Source organism: Atractosteus spatula, chromosome 14 (assembly GCF_055471065.1).
Source record: "Atractosteus spatula isolate fAtrSpa1 chromosome 14, fAtrSpa1.hap1, whole genome shotgun sequence".
Lineage (NCBI taxonomy): Eukaryota > Metazoa > Chordata > Actinopteri > Semionotiformes > Lepisosteidae > Atractosteus > Atractosteus spatula.
The window spans coordinates 34,696,226-34,716,248 of record NC_142719.1 but is presented as its reverse complement, the minus strand read 5'-3'; the positions used below and the strand labels follow the sequence as shown (position 1 = coordinate 34,716,248).

At 38.8% G+C, this 20,023-nt stretch overlaps 2 protein-coding genes across 2 annotated transcripts; one reads left to right on the top strand and one right to left on the bottom strand.

Annotated features, from left to right (window-relative positions):
- Positions 1 to 5,925: 5,925 nt before the first annotated feature.
- On the bottom strand, positions 5,926 to 10,822 carry zmat2 (zinc finger, matrin-type 2). The gene is made up of 6 exons (XM_088932369.1): positions 10,781 to 10,822; positions 10,027 to 10,117; positions 9,247 to 9,370; positions 8,693 to 8,766; positions 8,184 to 8,329; positions 5,926 to 6,607 (listed from the first exon to the last, which is right to left on the bottom strand). Exons 1-6 carry the CDS (start codon positions 10,805 to 10,807, stop codon positions 6,464 to 6,466), a joined length of 606 nt encoding a protein of 201 aa, XP_088788495.1. The 5' UTR covers positions 10,808 to 10,822; the 3' UTR covers positions 5,926 to 6,463.
- Positions 10,823 to 13,279: 2,457 nt separating this feature from the next.
- dnd1 (DND microRNA-mediated repression inhibitor 1) lies at positions 13,280 to 19,186 on the top strand. The gene is made up of 4 exons (XM_088933245.1): positions 13,280 to 13,294; positions 16,611 to 16,740; positions 17,977 to 18,438; positions 18,927 to 19,186. Exons 1-4 carry the CDS (start codon positions 13,280 to 13,282, stop codon positions 19,184 to 19,186), a joined length of 867 nt encoding a protein of 288 aa, XP_088789371.1.
- Positions 19,187 to 20,023: the final 837 nt, after the last annotated feature.

Below are 20,023 nucleotides of genomic sequence, written 5' to 3'. Positions count from 1 at the left end.
AAAAACGTTTTGAGTTAAATGGAATTTAGACTTTATTTACGCTATATGTAGACTATATGATGTTTTCCGGCCATGCATTAGTGAACAAGTAATAGGTTTATAGATGACACCTGAAGAAGGCTCCACGGCCGAAACGTTGCGTTTTCTTTTTTTCAGCATGGAGTAAACCTATTACTTGTTCCTTTGCAGCCTACACATGCTGACGCAGCTACCCACCTGAAATAGTTCAACATGCATTAGTGAATACAATCAAACAGGGTTTCATGAAAAGGCAGGTAAGATTCTCACATGTACTGTACTATGAAAGAAACATTGCTTGCAGCATTCCGTAATGTAGTAAGTGCTCTAGACTGCGCAGATATCCCCTTTAAATCCTAATTCACAAAAATCAATTCACAGCATCAATGTACAAGTAAAAATAAAATTCTTGTCTAACGAATATGAACATTGAGTACACAAAAGACAATCATTTTCAACGAAATAACCTTTTTCCTTGGGTGCTTACAATGGGTGTTAGTCTGAGTTCATAATGCACAGTTTCCATCCTCACAATATTTCCTATGTTACGAAATGACTAATGCCAATACAGGCGTGCTTGCGCAGCTTTTATAATATTGTCTTATCTAGACATATTTCACCGGAGTTCCTAATTAACTTCCACATTCAATTGATTGGGGATTCTTTCCCAGGTACCTTCTCTGGCTTTTGCGGCGGCTGCAGTGTTGGGACTCATCATTACAATAGATTTTATCTCCTCATAGGTTTCCAGAAAGAGCCGTAATTCGTGGTCACTGGATTCAGACGCGTGCTGTCTCCGTGCTCATCCATCCTGCTGTACGCAAGTGCGGCGTGAACGCGCAGTCAGAAATTCTGAAGTGTGAACGCGCAGTTAGATTGTTTAGACCCGAGCCGCCTCCACCGGACAACGGAAACTACTGTCTTTGTGAAACCGGAATAAACCTGAAGTCAGTTATCGTGTTAATTCTGAAAAAAATCCGGAATTAGTTCAACCTGCTTTGTGAAGTCGCCTCTTTGTGTAATGCGTCGTTACAAACAGCTACTCCTTTTTCGTCGTCATTGAGCGACGCTTACTGTTTCTTCCTGGTAATGTTGAAAATTCATATATTCACATTCCTAAAATAAAATAAAAAAGTTGTGTCAACTTAAAAGTGTTTCTAAATAACCACAAATAGAAGTGAACACTGTGCAAGAAAACTAATATTTTAAAACACAGTGTGAGGCTATGATATACCCTTTGTGGTGTAAAAGTGTTGCTTCACCTACGGCGATCTACCCCGAAACCAGGGGCGTAGCCAGGAATTGATTTTTGGGTGGGCCTGTGCATAAGTGTTTGGCCCGGGCTCTAACTGACCGTCCTGCCAGCATAGGGACACCCCTCCAATTTACAATGCAATCATCGAGCGGTATAATCAAACAATAGAATTAGCGGAACCTTATATATATACCTACTATCTCTCTCTCTCTCACACACACAGGTTAAGCAACAATTACCTAGGCTGCTGAACGCTACTGTGCCACGGCGGACACACACACAAAAACAACCAGTGCCTACCTCTGTTGTGAGGTTTTGGCCTTCTAGACCAGACGCAGGCGTCGGGGCTTGGAATTGAATATGGCGATAATCTCGTCACTGTCTAGAGAGTCGGCAAATTCCCTTTCAAAGGACAGCTAGTTTGCAAAGGTCTCTCATATAAGGACTTGTCTTTAGCTAAAGAACAGCTGCAAGAGCTCATTTTCACTTGTTGCTTGTAACAGTTCTAAGTATTTAGTATGCCTGCTTTTAGAATGTTCAGTAGTTTTACGAGTTACTCTGAAGTTAATATTTTATTGCAAAACACAATGAACACAAAGCAAAACGCAAGATTCAAAATCCGTCCGAAATATTGTATTTAAAATACCACGCAGGGTTTACCTTGAGCTCCGTGAAGTTAGCCCCCCTACAGACAGCACAAACGATGAAACTCACCGCAATCGTTACTGCTGCGTTTGTGCCGGTTTGTGTCGCTGTCGGTAGCGTTTGTGCTGCTCTTGTTTACGAGATATAGCGCCTTGTTTTTTCGGGTAATCACGTGTCTATCTACAAGGAAGTTTACAGGTACCAACAAACTCGGTGCTTGAGCTCCTGATTGTGATGAGAACAATGGGGGCAATTTGTTTTCCGAGTCTGTCTGATTGGGTGGGGTGGATGTTTCAATATATTTTAATATAGCGTCTTCTTTTCGTGGCTGTGACGTCACTCTGTGACGTACAAAACAGCAAAGTCACGACCGCTAGATCTTTCAGTTGTGATCTTTTGATCAGTTGACCCCAGACTTTGCAGCCTTTACACGAATAAACTGCCTTACATTTAGGGAGGAGTTACTATGTTAGTTCATTGGGCTAGGTGTTTTCTTTAAATGTTTCACCATGTTCTCGAAAATGTATTGCTTGTGTACTCTGGTACAACACGAGAGCCCATATTCACATTTTTAGATATTAGTTTCAAGATCGATATAATTTAACAATAAAAAATTAAATGCCCGAGCATAATAATATAATGATCATAGACTTTACATTTCTATTCATTTTTAAAGTACAAAGCAGAAAGTATTTCACCTACCTTAAATATACGATTAAAATTGTTAAAATACCATGTATTAATTACAGAAAGCAGCGGAGAGTTATATTGCAAATAAAAAATGTATTTATTTAGAAGAGTACGGGACATTGTGAATCAATAAAGACGTTAAAAAAATAAGCCGATGTAGTTATTTTGCAAATAAATAAAGCATTTTAAAAATATTCTCATTGACGGTAAACAAGCCGATCCACCTGGTGCTGTTAGCTTGAACATCTCTCAGACCCGTGATTGGCTAAACCCCCAAACAGCGGGCCGCGATTGGGTGAAGAGTAAGAATCGACACTCTGGGTAAAGCGCCACCTGGAAGTACCGAGAACATGTAGATACACAGGTGATGGAGGTTCTTCTTGGTCCAAATACTGTAGCCCCGGTTAACCGTGTGTGCTGTATGAGCACGCTGGATATACAGTAACACATCCATTGGTTTCCAATTACTAATCAATATAAGAGAAGTCGCACTGAGGTCAAAACGGAAAAGCAGACAAAAAAATGTCATGGCATCCACAGCGCGTTCACGACTCCGATAGCATGTCACCATAGGAGTGCGCGCATCATGATCACATCGCGATACCCGTTGCAACTGGCGCATCACTGTCATGGCGCCACTGTCGCGACATTAAGTCCATATATCGCGATATGGCGTACCCCCCCCCCCCCCCCGACAAAACGCCCATCCCCATATCGTGACAGGGAGTCCACATATCGCGATATGACATACCCCGGCAAAAAAATGCCCCGCCCCATGTCGCGACATGAAAGGCCCTATATCGCGATATGACATGCCCAGCCAAAACGCCCACCCCCCCATGTCGCGACATGGAGTCCATATATCGCGATATGACAAAAAACTGCCACGCCCATGTCGCGACATGAAGCCCGCATATCGCGATATGACATACCCCGGGGAAAAATGCCCCGCCCCATGTCGCGACATGAAAGGCCCTATATCGCGATATGACATGCCCAGCCAAAACGCCCACCCCCCATGTCGCGACATGGAGTCCATATATCGCGATATGATAAAAAAAAAAACTGCCACGCCCATGTCGCGACATGAAGACCGCATATCGCGATATGACATACCCCGGCAAAAATGCCCCACCTATTGTCACGACATGAAAGGTCCTATATCGCGATATGACATACCCCTGACAAAATGCCACACCCCCACATTACGAGATGGAGTCCGTATGTTGCAACAACATACCCTTACAGGATATGCTGACCCCTTGTGCAACATATCGTGACAGGTACTATTTGGATATATCATGTCCTGCTATGAGACCCTTGTTGCAACAGCGGTGCCAGGGTGGCAAGACGCCAGTCGTGATTTCCACTGCCACGATATACATGTGATATACATGGGGTCCCTATCATGACATGCTGTGGAGAACTTGTCGCGATGGTATCCCGCAGTTAAGCGTTTGGCAACAGCGTGTCACGGTGGGGAATGAAAAGGAAAACGTGCCTTAGAAAATAAAAACTATAGATATGACATTCACGGTGATTTTACGTACATTACAACCACAGGTGTATGTCACAGATGGTTAACATTTTATATAAAAGAGAACGAAAACGACGGACAGCTCCCGTGGTTCGTAATCTTTGTATTCGATCATATATGCAAATAAGCATATCGTTGCACTTGTGACAAACTGAACTGAACTAAAGCACTACTCAAACCAATACTGGTTACGATACACACGTGCGCTGTGCGCAGTCTAAACTATTTTACATCTGTAAAATAACAACAGTATTTTTGTGGTATTATTACTCAAAACAACACCAGTAATAACAGAGATATGTTGAATTTAATCAGTGTAAGATTCCTTCGTCAGAAAACATTCTAATTAAGCCTTAGTGGGAGTATATAACAACTATATACAGTAGCCATCTTTGTAAATAGTACGTTGTACCGAGTTCTGTTCAGAAAAATACGGCAAATAAAAAGAAAACCAATAAGCAGGTCAAATTACATTAATAATATAACCGTGTTCTTAAAAAAGCCTAAGTTGTTTTATTTCCATCTAAAACTTTCGTGATGGACGAAATGCTTGTTATGGGACAATGACATTAAGACGAGAAACGGTCTATTTGAGAAACGCATGTAAAAACTAATAGACATAAACAATGTACGTTTCCTATAGTCCCACACAAGAGAAAGCATGTGGCTCCGAATGGGACAGAGTATTAAACATCAATCCAGACTTGTTAAGAATTGCCAGTATTTAATGCAGATGGTATCCTTTCCCATTCCACCACTATTTATGTTGAAACATAAATGAACACAGAACAGTACAACAGCACAGGGATTAGCACCGCTGCCTCAGAGCTTTTGGGTTTCTGGTTTAATTCTAGGCTGGAGAAGCTTCTGTATGGAGTCTGTTGGCTCTCCCCAGGCTTGTGTTAACATTCACTGGGTGATTAACTTCTCTCTTTTCTTTCAAGAATGTTATCTAGTTGAGTGTCTCTAAGTTCTCTGAATGCCTAGCAATCGACATCCAAGCCTATATCCCCACCTTATGCACTATGCTTCCAGGATAGGCTCCAGTTTGCCACTGCTTCTACTGGAAACAAGCCGTTTTCTGGGAATGGCTGGACAAATAAATTCAACCTCAGTAAAGCTGTGGATAGAAGTTACAAGTACTTGAGGGTGAGAAGACCATTGGAAATCATTAATGTTCTTTATTTAATACCACTGCTGAGGAAAATGATGCACCAGAAAACATATTGCCTGTACTCTAGGTTCTGTACAGTTAGATGGTCTAAAAAGTGCAAACTTCAACAAAAATCTGAGTAATTTAAACTGACCAATTAGGTGAAGATACATGCAGGTTAACCAATTTTCCAAAACCAATCATCGATTTTTAGAAAAGCTACATATTAATCACAAAGGCTTCAGATTTTTCAAAATCGGGATTGCAGAGCATATGCAAATGCAATGAAAATGCAAGGTCATTTTGTTTTACAACTTTTTCATATTTTAGAAAGTTCAATATTTACTGCTCTAGCCATTTAAACCTCTCAAAGCAAGTGTCACTTTTTTATGAATATAAATATGTTGTTATATTACTATAATCAAATCCACTGGAAATTCAGGAAATCTTCAGCAATCTAGAGACAGGTTGACAGACATGGATTATACCCATGAATCTGTAGATCAAAAGCTCATGCTGGACAGCAAAAAGACTACCTAGCATGGACTGACAGCTACTCAGTCACATAGCATTACTACCAAAGAACTGGCAATGCACTCCACATGTTTCTAGAGCACGCAACTGTAAAGGAATAAACTTGAGTACTTTATTGTTTTAATCATTTTATGTTCCACAAAGAGCCCCCGTGAGCAATCTGTTTATGTACATGGGAATCACCAAAGCAAGAGAAAGGATCTGACTTTTTTTTTATTTTTAAACTAAAAATGCACCAATAAAAAGAATTAAGAACAAACAACCTGGGAGCAAATCGACTTTCATGCGCTGGTACAAGAGTTCTCATTCACCCTGCATTATTAAGAAAGACATTAAAATAATACACTTCAAGCCATTTTAGAATGAAACTCTGCTACTAGTTGGATGTGGAATGTGGGCATCTCTGAAGTCCTTTTTTTTCTTACAACTTGGGTTGTACTTAAATGTCACTTAGAAACTCCTGTGCTTAGCCCGATTGTAAAAGAACAATGGTCCGAGGCTGTTTCAAGGAGATGGAGAGGTTCTGCCGTGTCCCTCCACTGAACTGTGAAAGGGTTTGCCAACCTTGTGTTAGATAAAGGAGTCAACAGGACTAGGTGTGGATCGGTTATAAAGCTGTAATGGGTGTGGTTCAATGCCCCTTCTTTGAGGAGCCAAACCCTGAGAATCCCATCACTGCTGCCATTTCATCGTCTTCCTCAAAGGTCAGCTCTTCCTCTGCCTTGCGCTTCTTCTCCTTCTGCTTTTCTTTCTTGTATGCCTTTGCTTTTTCCTCCTGGCAAAACAGCAGGACAAACACTGTGGATTACTCATGGATGTTTTCCGGTCTTGAAACAATTCAGCACAACAGGTAAAAACATTAACAACTGGCATGCCAAGAGTGTAAATAATAATAACTTAAACTGTGCTATTGTTACATAAGTAATATTTCTATATTTTCTTTTAATATTTTAAAACCTTTGAAGTGCACATGCTACTTACAATGAGGTATATCTAACTGACACTACTAGAAATTCTGGATGAGCAGAAGAACTTGGTTTGCTCTAACCCACATATAACATGTTACCTTTTTCAAGCTATGTATAGATAACCTGAAATATATTGCCTTACATGGGGAAAACACTATCTGTTTAATTCCCCATTTTACTGGGCTAGGATCAAAGTTTCCATTTGACAGAATTACTCTTGCCAGCACAGCAAACACCTGCTAAGTGCAAGGTGAGATGAGATGTGAGCCTAGCAACAGATCCCTAGATGCAACAACAGAAACTACTGCACTGTTCATGAGTACATACTGCCCATAAACTTTAAAAAAGTGAGACCACATTTGTCACTTCTTGTGCAACATTACAGATAGATAGATACTTTATTGATCCCGTGAGGGAAATTACCTTCCCTGATGTATATAAGCCCATATGATGCCTTTGTCAGTGTGTCCAGGAGGGTTATGTTCCTTCACTAGAGAGATGTTAATATCCAAACTGCCTAATTCCAGGGGCGACACTGTGCCTTTCCCAGAGGAGTATCACAGTCAGAAGAATTTTGTTGTGTTTCTTGCCTTCTATTACTGTGACCAAAACCGTGTATGATGAAGAATGGGGCGAGTGAGTGAGTGCAAATGTGCAAAAGCTTATAAAAAAATATCAGAAATTTGCATGCATGCACTGCTGCTTTGCTTAGGAAACAACACATAATGCTAGCTTAAACCTGAGATTTCAGGTCATTAATAGCCCAGCTAGACTCAACAGCAGACACACTGGCCCTACAGAACCAAGATTTAGGATCCCAGGTCTAAAGAAACCTCTATTTCCACCTTTTTCTTAACACAAACTAGAAATCTGAAAGTTGTCCTTTTAATGGTAATAGCTGTTTAAGTGGGGGGGGGGTCAGCATGTGGGCTGCTAAGGAACAACTAGAGGTTAAGCTTGCATGCTGATAAGAAAAGCTACATTTTATTCTTTTCTTTTTCAAATTGTTGTGAAGTTACTAATACACCAAAAGCCATTTGAGTTTTTCTAAAGTCAAACTGTTGCGGAAAGACCCTGAAGGCCAAAGTAAGCAGACTAGATTAGAATTAAGACTAAAAAAATAAATACTGAAATCACTGATTACTGACCACAGTTCTGTAGGGCACTGAATATTTCACACTTTGAAGCCAACTAAGAATTAGTGGCTGAATAAGTTAAATTTAACCAGTGTAGAGCAACAGTTTGTTCAATTATGGTACCAGGGGCTTGGTTACCATTTGAAACAGTAGGTGCTGCAGCTCTCCGGGATCAAGGGTAGGTCCTAGACTTGCACTGCATAAGGCAAACAAACTGCACTGTGATTGGAAGCCCTTGGCAAATTACCTCTTCTCTGAGTTCTTTCATGCGCTCTTCAAAGTCATACTCTTTCTGTTTCTCCTCCAGCTTCTTCTTGTTCATCTCAAAACGTTTCTTCACCTGATCAAGGGATGACCGTTCCACCCGCATTGACATACCCAGATTTCTCTGATCTGAAAGCAGAGCCAGCGACAAGATTTCCGACACCTTCATAAAAATGAATTTCCCTCAGAGCGGCAAAATAAGAAATGAAATCCATGCTCAAGCATAATATTGTGAGGAGAGGACTGGCACTGCAGAATTATACTGCTCTGTAAAGACACTGTAAAGTTCTGTAAATTATTCTACTACATTTAATTAAAAATGAAAGATGAGTACAGGAAGCAAACGTGAGATTCTTAAAATTATTTTAGTGTGGCAAAATGTCTTGGACATCTATAGAACCAGAACCATCTAGGTTAATACAGCAAAAGCAAGAATTTCTGAGATAAACCTTCATGCTAAATAGCAGTATGTTCCTCAAAGTCTGTACTTACGTTTCTTGCCATTGATATGGTCCAAAAAATTGATTGAATCCTTCACTACACAATCACAGACATTACAATAGTATCTGGAAACCCAAAGAAAAACACACAGAGGGGGTTAAATTAAGATTTCATTGAAAAAATAACCAAAAATACCTTTTTCAGCTCATAACATTTCTTAACCTTTGGTTTCAGTTTTAAGCTAATGCATTCCTATATTGTGGTATAACAGATTAATCCATTTAACAATGACAGTACTAAGCTTGGTCTTTTTCAACTTGCCATCTCCACAAAGTATTCTATTAAAAGAACTGAATGCAAGAGAATTTATCAGGTGTACATAAACCTGTGGAAAAGTGGAAAGTAGTGAACTATTAATTGTTTTTTCTGTTACGAGCTATAGATGAACAATGTGTATGTCCAATTTGAATATCACCACACCACACACTTGTCCAATAAGTTTCAGGACTTAGAAATCTCAAACAAACAGTAAAGACCAAAACCTAGAACAAGATTTTGTCTCTGAATGAGCAATCAGGTGGGACGAAGAGCCTGAATGTACTCACCCACCCATCTCCGCCTGCGGGGTGGTTTTAGTGATGACAATGGTTTTCCCGAGCTTAGACTCCAGGTCCACTTTGTAGTCCCTGTGTCGTAAAAGCTCCCGTTTAACAGGTGGAGAAGGTTTTCCTGATGCAAAAATAAAACAACCAGACATGAACCAAACTTCACTAAATGAGCCTGTAATGTAACAAATGCAGTTAATGGCGCCAGAACATTTTTATTCATACCTACACTACATACTGAAGCCCAAATATGTAGGTTTTATTATTTACACCTGAGTGAGAATTAGTGTAGCAGCTCTTAAAAAAATGATTTCATGTTTCTACAACAGTACTTTTTAATTCACATTGTGAATGTTTTCTATATGTTATTTGGGACCTCTATAATAAGCCTAAACCGTATTTGTACCCACATGCTCAGGTTATCAAACACATTTAGTCGTCCAATTTTCAGTGTGTGTGGTAACTGTAACCTGTGAGTTTAGTCAAAGGGCCGTTACATGACACAATCATTATTCGTGCATTTTATGGAATGGTGAAATGAGAACAAATTCTCATTGACCACAATGACCAGGAGGAATCTGACTCAAAACTACACCATGCTTCTGTTATTTTAACAGTATTTATATAAAATGCCATTAGCGCAAAGTACTTATTCCTAACTATCACATCATCAGGAGTCAAAATGATTAGCACCTTATAAGATTCTGTAAGACGCAAACACGAAAAAAACTTTTAATGTGTTTAAAGTTAAAACTAAGGGGATGCCAGAGGCTATCTTACCATCTTTTTTCTCCCTTTCCTCCGTGAGGCGCTTCTGAGCCAGCTTTTCATACTCATCTTTATCCCATTTCCTTCGGAAGTCATTTTTTGTCTAATAATAAAAGAGTTTTGCATCAATACTAAATACACGATAACTTTAGAAGGTACCATAAGCCCAGCGACATATCGAAGTTAAAACTAGTTAATAAAAAAAATGCTATACAGTCATTTGAGCAAACTGTTTTACTTTTTACTTTTTTTCCTAGGAGAATAACGACTTGAACAGAAACTTAAAACACCGAATCGACGTCAGCCAGGCAATAGCTTTTCAGGTGTCATTTAAAAATGCACTTGGACTTCAAACTGTCACTCTGCTCTAGATGTCTGATGTATAGAAAATATATATGGTTGTCCATATATATGGACACACATTATGAAAGTATTTGGAAAAAAAATACATTTAGATATCACATAGCACGATCTCGAAGAACACCGTCTCCATCTCAATAAACCCCCAGGAAATGATTTTACAATTTGTACATAATTCAGGCAAGTTACAAAATACTCAACAAACATTCTCACCAGTCTGGGGTATTATTAGTTAAACCATCAGGTTTGGTAGCTAAACTACTTTATCAGTAAGGCGGCTATAATCAAATTAAATCGCTTACGCGATAAATGTAAGTAGACATTTTAAAAACGGATATACTCTTTGTTGAAGAACTACTGAAACTTGCCTTTTTTAAAATAAAAACAAAGAACACTCAAAACCTACCCCGCTACCGGACGCCATTTTGCTCATAACAGAATACGGCTGTCGTAAATTATGTAGACGTAAAATTATACCCATGTTTCTGTATTGCCTAGAGCGCCTTGGGGTTTCATGCGTTTTAACCATTAACCTTACTGCCACCCTCTGGACAGGAGTTATTTCCAAAAGGGGGAAAAATTATCAATGTTTTTCCAAAGCACACGGTATCATATCCGATGAGGATGGGCTACACTGTACAAAATAAACGGATGAAAAACATGTTTGTGTTGCACACAAGTGTAACAAAAGTAGTATTAGATAATAGTTTACGTTTAAAATCAGTTACTACAAAACTATAGCTTTTCAAAACATTTGTACAATACATTTTAAAAAAGTTAAAATCATAGCACTCATCACTGCGCAGGAAATATCGGGCAAAGTCCCTCGTCTTCATGAATCTTCCTTAAGCATTTGTGGTGCAGATATTGACTATCTCACAAAACAAATATTTCTTACAGAAACTAACACACACAAAATGTAATTTAATATTTGCTCTACAAAAGGAGTAAGTACTTAGAACATTTTTAATTTTTAAATAGTTTTGCTTGTTAAACGTAATAGTTCCACTATTCTGTGACTCACTTTTCTGTGTCTTGTCTCTTTTACCACCTTTTATATTCTTTATATACTTCCTTACTGTTGCTTTCTCTTTGGCTACTGTATTTCACAGTGCATGATCTGCAGTTCTCTTCCTGTAAGTGTCCAGGATAAGTAGTGAAGCCACCAGGTCTCCACTGTAGTATTTCATCTCAATTCCACTGCAGCTGTGTAAACATTAATATCCATTTTAATCCTATCATTCCAGTCCCACTACAGCCTGCCGTGGCGGGGCCATTCCGGTCTCATATAAGGGTCATGAACTCTTATATACTTTTAATTAATAAGACCCCAAAGACAATTTTACAGGATGTCTCAAGCAGACGTAATTAAGGTTTTGTCGGAAAAAAAGTAAGCGCCGTGCAGTTCCTTGTAAAAAAAATATCTGTGCATAATTTGATTATGTCAAGAGTAGAATTGCTCCCACTGTAACAATCAGCTCTTATTCCTTTCTATTATGGGAGGGAATTGATCCATAGCAGAGATGCGAAATACCCAATCTAAGTTGATCTAACTTTCTTATAAGTTATTAACTTAATAACTAACAAAAACGAGTTACTAGCTGCTAAACAGGGCTGTATGGTCTCTCGTTTGTACTTGAAACAATGATTTATCAAAAAAAAAACTGTACCGAAACGTATTTCTCAAGTCGAAAACTCTTAACAACATTAAACAGAAAAGGTAGGTCTCATTCATAACAACACTGCGTACAGCCCTCACTGACAGGTCCCTTTGGTGGTATGCAACAGCACAAACCGACGGTCTTCTTGCTGAAGTCTTCTACGGAGCAACACCGCAGCTCCTCCTGACCTCGAGTTCAGGCACGCATCCTGCAGCCTACGTCGCGTTGCCCAAGGCATTAACGTTCCGATCGCAGTACGACAGCGAAAAAGACAGATTGCGGTGGTTTCAAATGTATTATTTGGGAATTTCATTAAGGTCCAGGAATACGTCGGACGAGAAGGAACACATTTGATAACAGCAACTTACGCTGATATAACCTGCGTTTTGTTTAGCCAGTGCCGAGAAGGTCGAAACTGAGCGAAAAGCTTCAGAGGAAAGTCCTAGAAGCAAAAAGTAAAGAAAAAACGACTAAGAGAAAATGATTCTGGCCTTTGACGCATTTGATTTTAAATTCAGTTCGTGCTCGTCTCATCGTGCTCATGCAAAACCCTACGCTTGATCTTCCGTTGTAGGCACAGAGATGAACAGAATGAACGGATTATATCACTCGATAGCAGCAAATATATAACATTCTGGAAAACGTAATAACTGCTTTCATGTGGACGCCCGCTGTCTGTAACCACGTTTCCAGCGCCGGCCGGCATGGGCTGTTTGTCTTAACAACACGTGGACGCAGATCGCACCTTCTCTGGAAAACGTGTTTTGGTGTAACTGACGCAGATGAGTGAGAAACGCGACGATCTCTGCTTTGTAACATTTTATAGTGAAATTCCTGAAAACAGTCATGTGACAAGTTATTTATGTCATGTACTTTTTTAAAACGTTGTCATAAAACATCGCACAATACTCGTATATAATTTGGAAATAATCTACGTTCACAGACCAATTCTAAGAACATGGTTAATGTAATGTTGTAAGATTTTGTTTTTTGTTGTTGTGATCATGCTGTGATTTGTTTTTTACATTTCAGAAGAACTGTTCCCTTGAATTGTGATTTTACCAATTCGTGCGTTATTTACGAATTTCAACGCCTTCATTGCAGCACCGCCTACAACATGCAAATTATTCAGAAAGATACTTTCTCGCTTGTAGAAGTTTCCAGAAGTCAAAAGTTGCATGCAAAAGTGATTGCGAAGCTGAGAACAGTTTGTGTTGCAGTAGATTTTGAAAAAAGAATTATAAATGGAGTCAACAACGGTAGGTTTTAGGTTAGACGTTTTCTCATTGGAAAAATAAAATACGCAGGTGTTTTATTTCAGTAATATCAAAATCGTTACAATCTGCTAAAAGAAGGTGTCGCAGACACTTTTTTCCCAGAGGTCAGTTACGTAAAACGTTGTTAATGATCAAGACTTTGTCATTTAATTTGACTTTTTGTGTAGGTTCTGGTTTTCAAAAATGCTTATGCCGGAATTTCACCGACAAATATAATTGCGCACCTGCTGTTTTTAGACTTAAGAAAAGCTATAACATGGGTGGTTGAAGTTTACATGGTTTTTGGGTCTGTTGTCCGTTTGATTATGCATTAATATTTTTTTTATTTTATTTTTGCATATTCCATTTTTTTTAAATGTTAGGTTTGTGAATCGTTGTTCTTATATATCCTAGTTTACTGAAACGATTTCCAGTTTGTCCTAACCTTTTCTAGATTTTTAATTTTAAGATGTAGTTTTTAGTGGTGTATAACCTTTGGGCGTCGTATTTTTTGTTGAAACTGCTCAATTGCATGCACTATCAATAAAATATCCGTCTTTGCACAATGATTTCTTTGCGATATTTAAGCTTTTATACATTATCCTATCACATTCCCCTAAGACTTAGAAATAAATCACTTAAATACTTTAAAAATGGCAAACCACACCTACCCACATATCTGTACATATTTGAATATCAGTGCGGAGATGGGCGTGTTTTTAGGAACGGTGGTTTAAAAAAATGTGGTGAAGGGTTAAACTTTCAGTCTCTTAAGTATAGCAATAGCTTGCATTAAGGTGGTTTTCTGTATAAATTGAAATCAGTGAACATTGAATTCTTTTTAGCAGCGCGAACGAAGCGTTGAAAACTGATTGAAACTCTTGAAACTGATTAGAATTCTGTTTAAAAACGGCGAAAAGAAACATTCCTAGTCCCTAAGTAAACCAAACTTTGAAAAGCCCATCTACAGATTAAACAGTATATTATGCATTGTACCCTAATGCATTTTAGGTTTAATTTATGTTAATACGTTTTAAAATGTGACGTTTTTGTAATGAAAAACATTCACAGCTACGGGCTTGTCTGGCTTGCCGCAGTTCGCTCAAACCAGTGCACACCCGGTCTAACTCTAATGATATGCAATAAGGAATTATTAGCGTAATTTGTATTTTCCATTATTCGACTAAACGTTTTCATTAATTTATACTATATTTCCACATATAGTGCTTAACCCATCCCACGTGTATATCTTTATGGATTTATGGCCGTCCTGATAAATTGCTTAATTGAAAAAAAAATGATAAAATGTTGGAGATCACAACTTAACAAGCAGGAAACATAATACTCCACCGTTCAACTTTTAAGATATAACCTAAGTAAATTGACTTGAATTCAGTGTGAAAATAGATATGGATAAATGCCAGTGTCACATAATGTAGTCCTAGAAAATGAAAATGTGAAAAATGATTAACTTGCATAGATACCTTTGCCTGAAATATTTGGAAGTGGTAATTTTACTAAACATGAAAGAAAGCGTAATTCAAATTTAGTGGTTTCATTAAAAAAATTAACTTATAGTCATGTTAAACCTTAGTGAGAGGCCATTTGATGTGCATTGTGTATAATGTGATCTGTAATAAACACCAATGTTTTTCAGTTTTGTCCTGGGACTTGGGTTTCCTGGTAGGTTGCTTTGCATTTCTGGACATTAATGTTCTACCATTTACATCAGGGAAACCAGAAGAAGACTGGCGACCATTTCAGGGAACATAAGCAAAGTGAGGAACAAAATATCTCTGGGCTAATATCTACTGGAATCATGATGACACTGATATCTGTGTCCCTTCACAGAGATTCAAAGTCTCCTGTGCAAGAGCAGCATAATTCCACTGGGGTCTCATGTTTCCGTGGGTTATTGATTGGCTAATGTTTCTTTTCAATCTTTTCGATTCACAGATTGTTGCTGTTCACACTTCTCCTTGGATTTGTCTCACTGATCCTTTGCATTAACCTCTCACCATTATTGTGTCAAATGGTCAAAGGAATAGTCTACACACCTGAGGAAGGTGTCACACCTGACATGTTCTTTATTTTGCTCTTTTTGCTTTTGAACATTGGATTAGCCACTACTTCTTCCTTTGCAGTTCACGTGTAAGACCATTATGATCTCCACTCCCGGCCTTTACTCTATCAAGCACAGGAAAACGTGCGAAACTGAATGTGGGACATGTGAATGTTGCAGTGTGAAATCACAAATGGCAGGCGCATTTTGTTCGGATAATGTGACAATGTGTTCATTTTGTGCTCTGCAGCGTCTGTCAAAGCATTGGTTTGTATTAAATTACAGATCTGTTTGGTATTTCTTTGTGAGCGTTTACTTGTATGTTGTTAACAAAAACTAGATGTAGTGTTTTAGTTTTAGACATAGTACTTTATAAAATTATTCCATTATTCTGAAATTTAAAAACTATTTCTGAGGACCAGAGTGAAATTGTAGCAGAGAAAGATACACATGAACTTTCGGTGTGATTTAATTGGAGGAAGAGTTTAGACTAAAAATGTACTTAGGAGGCAGGTTATCAAAAAGAATACTGCTCAGATTAATAGAGTAATTACTCTTTTCACAATTGTTGAGAAGGGCAAAAGAACAACCTGATTGTTAAATTATTGGTTCAGGTAGATTTTTTGCTTCTCACTTCTTTAAAAAATGTAGTAAGAATTTCTTGTATAAGCAAGGAATTATTCTAATTCTTTATAACAGTACGTTACTGTCGTTCAGCATAATGTAAACATTTGTTAATGTTGACTGTTTTCTAAGCCAGCAGTACTTAATGAAATTTAGAACATTTTATGGCAGTCTTGGATAAATACAGCTTTATTACCACCTTAGAGCTTGATCTCATCTGATCTCAGAGTCTTAGCTGAGCTGGGCCTGGTCGGTACAATGCTGGGATTGTAGATTTCTGAGGGAAGCCATATAACTGTTCAAAACGGTAGGGTTTTTAACTTCAGTATCTTGGTTTTAAACAGTCTTGCTATCCTAACATTCATCCTTACTGTAATTTGATTGGTGAAACTGTTTCTTGCTTCTATACCTGAACTGCTGTGTAGTGGGGCTACTTGTCACACACTTTCATGGGCTAAAAGGCACAATACATTGTATAGGCAAGGAATTAGTATAATTATATACTTATTACATTAGTTATTTCTCCTGTACACTGGACATACTATGAACAGGACTATGTATGTCTATGCTGCAGATGTAGCATAGATGTGCCTTGTAAAGATGATTAGTGATGTTTCCTTTCTGACTTTTTAGGATAGCTCCCTTAGTATTTTAAACTTTGTGAACAAAGAAAGTTGGGAATCCCTGCAGGCTTGGAAAAACAGCACAGGAGTCTCTCTTGTGCAGATCAATGGACAGAGAATATATGGAGGTCCACCAGCAGGTAAGCCATGTTTTCTCATCCTGAATCCAAACAGTAATTTTAAAAAGTGGTAGTGATAGGAAAGTCATAAACTGGTTATGGTTTTCTAATTATTATACTGCATCACTTAAAAATTAAGAATTCTTTTGGAACAATAGCTGAGTTAAAGTTACTGTGGCTGAAAAGGTAATTTCATGTCCTTAGTCTACTCTACAGCCCATCTACAGTATTCACATAAACTCAACAAAAAACAGAAAAGCTGTGGTTTTGTTTTTATTAAATGTCCAAGTCTTCCTAGATGGTGAATGTAAATGGTGCAGGTTTTTGCATAACAGTATTGAACACAGATAAGGCATTATTAACATGCATTCTTTAATTAGGAGTTTAAGATTTGACAGTTTAGTTCAACATGAGCTGAGCATGATGATTTTTATGAATCATGTAAAATTAAAATTATGGATATACTAAGAACTTGAAACCAAGTATAGTGTATAACCATGGATATTTCCATTTTGCTGGAAGTATTTAGGGAATTTGTGAAATTCCTGGGTTTAAGTTCTCCTGCTAGAGAGACGCTAATGAATCAGAATGTTTGGAGCCGTAAGTACCATTTTTTAAATCCTGCTTTCCTTGTGTTTATTAAATGTATTGCTTTCTTATTTAAACAGGATCAATGATTAACACAACGTTTTGTAGTTGATGAATGTATTTTCTGTTCCAACGTACAGTAAAATTATCCTACAGCTTTGCCTGGAAAAAAAGAATGAAAACCACACATTTCATAAAAATGATTTTTTTTTCCCACCAGCTCCAGGGTTGAGTTTCACTGATCTAGCCTTTGCTACAGCCCCGAGGGGCTAAAGTGTGTTATTTTATTGAATTTATTAAGGCCTGAAGAGGTGGAGTTTTCCAATTAAGTGATTCAACCGATTAGGAAACAGTTTGGTTTGATGCAGTAAGAAAAGGTGTGACAGATATTGGAGAATTCAGGGAGCGCTAACTAATTTCTTTTTAAAACCTCTCCGTTCATTTATAGATTCCAGCTCCCCTTGTGATCTCCTTTCGTCTGGAAGGTCTCTTGTCACCTCCTCCGTCCTCCTGCTCTTTATATCTGCGTGTCTTTGTCACACCTGAAGAAGGCTCGACAGCTGCGATGTTCGTTGTTCTTTCTGCTCTTCAGGGTGGGGGGTGGGGGGGGCGACTTTCACTCGATCCCGTTCGGGAACTGAGATTTCCGCCTCGTGTGTGTCTCCCTAGACTGGAGGGGTCCTGCGCCGCCGCACGGCTGCGAGGTGTTCATCAGCAACATCCCCCGGGACGTCTTCGAGGACAAGCTCATCCCGCTCTTCGAGAAGGTGGGCCAGCTGTACGAGTTCCGGCTGATGATGAACTTCAGCGGGCAGAACCGCGGCTTCGCCTTCGCCAAGTACGGCAATCCCCAGACTGCGCAGACGGCCGTGCTGTGGCTGCACCATTACGAGCTGCAGAAGGGGTGCCATATAACCGTTGTCAAGAGCATAGAGAAGAGGAAGCTGTTTGTCGCGGGCCTGCCCAGGACGCTGGAGAGGAGCAGAGTGCAGATGGCACTGCATCAGATGTCGGAGGGAGTGAAGAACTTAACCATCATATCTGGAAACGTGGACAGTGAGGATGTCTCCGCCACAGTCGAATACTTCACACATCACAGTGCATCTTTGGCAAAAAAAGTCATCTGTGAAGGTACCAGTTTTTGCGAGGTACACATGCTAGCATTGTTGGACTGGCACCTGATCTGATTTACCAGTGTCTAAGCATTTAAGCAGAATTGTTCATCCTTTCCATTTTAATACATTGCAGAATAAGAACATAAGAAACATTAAAAACCAGAGGAGGCCTTTTGGCCCATCTGGCCTCTGGTAATGAGTAGTTAATTCATCCAGTGATCTCATCCAGCTGTTTCTTGGAAGAAGTCAAAAGTGTCGGCTTCAACCACATGGCTGAGTAAGTTGTTCCACATTCCCACGACCCTTTAGGTAAAGATGTGCCTCCTGTCCTCGAATATAAAAGCATTTCCACTTAGTTTCCATTTGTGCCCTTTGGTTTGTGTTTCGCTATTAATTCTGTCAATTTTGAAGATGCCAAGTGCTTTGATTTTGTCAATGCCTTTGATGATTTCTACCCGTTTCTTAATCCATTTCCTTGGGTGTTCTTTTTTTTTTCCATTGCAGGCTTCAAGATGATGTTCGGCATATCGGTCCGGGTGGAGTGGTGGAGCCAGTGGGCCAAGTCAAAGGCACCGCCAGCTGAAGCTCCTTTTCCATATTCCAAGGCCTGTCCGGTCCCGGCTCGGCTCCTGCGAGCCGAACGGCAGCCCGCCGCGAGCAGCCCAAGAGCTGCACGGCCTGCCCTGCCATCCCCTCTCTCGGGCAGTGGCAAAAAGAGGCTGAGCTGTTTCACCGCATTATGTGAAAATACGCAGCCTGTGTAGGTCCAGAGTACGTTTTAAAATGCTTGTCGTCTCCTTGTTAGTTTTCTCAATTGTTTTTGGTTCATCTTGCTGTTGAAAAAGCAAAATATGCATAATTGCAGTATTGAGCCTGTATTTGGCTTTGTTCTCATCGGTTACGTGCTATTCAGTTGGCATGATAGTTATAATTGTTGGAATAAGTAGCATTATCTTGCAATAGCACTCTTATCCACAACGAGGAATGAAAGTGAAAACAAATACATGGTGTATACATTATTAAGAGCAAAGTATTAATATATGTTTTTTTCTATAATGTGACATAGTTCCGCGCAATAAAAACTTTTTCATCAAAGCAGCCTCTTCAAGTTTCAATTCAAATGACGTGAACTATAGCTCAATAATAGTTTCAGAATGTTAAACCTAGCTTTTTGAAGCAAATTGCTCAGGTAAGTGTTGATTATAAATCAAGAAGGATTTCGTGCCATAGCTTTAGAATAGTTCTGTGGGACAGGACAGAATGCTTCTCCCTTTGGAAAATTGTTGGGTTTATTTTTAAAAGCTGTTAACTGCAGTACTTTAAGAACTGAAGTACTTTACTTTTCAGTAATACTCAATAGTTTGAGTTTCACTGTTAAAGACAAAGTCCAGTATAATTAGAGTTTGATTTGATTGCTCTTTCCCACAGTTATTGATCTTTAACAAGACTCATCTTTTATCTAACATGTTATCTTACAAAAACCTAATTAGTACAGTTTACCGTTAATTAGAAAATTGAGATATTTGACAGAAGACTAACAATAAAATAAAAATACCTAATCCTTTTTAAAGTCCTAGATGTCACTTTGTCCTATTTATTTC

Excerpts from the sequence above, each read along its gene's own strand:
- zmat2 (XM_088932369.1), bottom strand. The coding sequence starts at position 10,807 with ATGAGCAAAATGGCGTCCGGTAGCGGG. Across the intron at positions 9,371-10,026 it reads GGAAAGGGAGAAAAAAGATG|GAAAACCTTCTCCACCTGTT; the intron begins GTAAGATAGCCT and ends TTTTTGCATCAG. Across the intron at positions 6,608-8,183 it reads TGAAAGAACTCAGAGAAGAG|GAGGAAAAAGCAAAGGCATA; the intron begins GTAATTTGCCAA and ends CTGTTTTGCCAG.
- dnd1 (XM_088933245.1), top strand. Across the intron at positions 16,741-17,976 it reads ATATGGAGGTCCACCAGCAG|ACTGGAGGGGTCCTGCGCCG; the intron begins GTAAGCCATGTT and ends GTGTCTCCCTAG. Across the intron at positions 18,439-18,926 it reads AAAAAAAGTCATCTGTGAAG|GCTTCAAGATGATGTTCGGC; the intron begins GTACCAGTTTTT and ends TTTCCATTGCAG.